At 60.0% G+C, this 1,202-nt stretch overlaps 1 protein-coding gene across 1 annotated transcript; it reads right to left on the bottom strand.

The window, feature by feature from the left end:
• Nucleotides 1-381: 381 nt before the first annotated feature.
• On the bottom strand, nt 382-1,189 carry LOC104542646 (vasorin-like; the record flags this gene model as incomplete). Its single annotated transcript, XM_010187024.1, is given in 2 exon segments — nt 382-832; nt 834-1,189. Coding segments are annotated over 2 exon segments (807 nt in total), but the record flags the coding sequence as incomplete, so codon positions are not given.
• Nucleotides 1,190-1,202: the final 13 nt, after the last annotated feature.

Below are 1,202 nucleotides of genomic sequence, written 5' to 3' on the forward strand. Positions count from 1 at the left end.
CAGGGAGTTGCGAGTCACGGGCCATGCTCTGCTAAAGGACCCCTGTTACCAGCACGTGGACATCCCTTAGCCGAGTCACTGGCAGCTTTCTTTTTAGCAGTAGCTAAAAAAAGCCCTCCTGAACCCCAGATTAAAAACCCAAGCTCTCTCTTTCGCTACCCACATTCTACGTAGAGTCACAGAAATGAAGGCAGTGAACAGTAAAATGAGCGTCTCCTCTCGAAGCATGGCAGCCTCTGGGAAATTGCACGTTATGGGTTTGAGGTTTTTCTGCCTTAATTTAGTGAACTCCTCACCATGGAGGGAGTGGCACCAGCCAGGTGCCACTGCTGGAGCTTAACCCTTGTCCATACAGTGCTCCCCTCACCCAGCAACCCTGTCTCAGAAATAGGAGGGTTTGAGCCCCGGGGTGTTGTTGTTGCTGGGGTAGTGCGACTGCATCAGTGGAACCTCGCACTCAGAGCCACCAGAAAGCATCGCCGCCTCCGGCACCTTGTGGCCATGGCTGCTCAAATCTCCATTTTCCAGGCAGGCTTTCACCCCTTCCAGCTCCAATGGGCCAGTGTCCACCCCAGCACCAGCATGCGCCTTCGCCCGGCGGTGCCGGCGGTAGTACGTGCCGGCTGTCACCAGCACCACCAGTAGTAGCACGGCGGCCAGCGCGGGGACGATCATCAGGGTGAGGTTGCCGTCCTTGCCCTGGGTGACAGGTGAGCGCTGCTGGTGGCTCGCGGGCAAGGTCTGTGCCTCGGCGCAGTGCTCCTCCTTGGAGACCTTCTCCCCCAGGGGCCCGATGCAGATGCGGTAGGTGCAGTTGGGCTTCAGAAAAAAAAAGCTCCAGCGCCCGCCCTGTGTCCTCGGCGAGTGAAGCTGGCAAACGCAGCATCACCGGTCGCTTGTCCGGCCCAGAGAGATTTCGGTAGCTCAAGCGGATGCCCTTCAGCTGCGCCTTGGACTGGATGTAGTTCTGCAAGTCCACTTTGAGGGAGGTGCTGCTGACCTGCGTGATGCTGATCTGCCGGCTGGGCGGCGGGGCCTGCGTGGCCGGGGACAGCGTCGTCCCCCTTGCCTCCACCTGGCAGTATGCCCCGGCAAAGCCCAGCGGACACAGGCACTCCAGGTGATTTTGGGCACCCAGGTGGCAGGTGCCACCGTTCAGACATGTGCGAGGCGGACAGATGGGTGGTGGGGGGCTTGTGGGG

This window comes from Mesitornis unicolor, unplaced genomic scaffold (assembly GCF_000695765.1).
Source record: "Mesitornis unicolor isolate BGI_N332 unplaced genomic scaffold, ASM69576v1 scaffold34226, whole genome shotgun sequence".
Lineage (NCBI taxonomy): Eukaryota > Metazoa > Chordata > Aves > Mesitornithiformes > Mesitornithidae > Mesitornis > Mesitornis unicolor.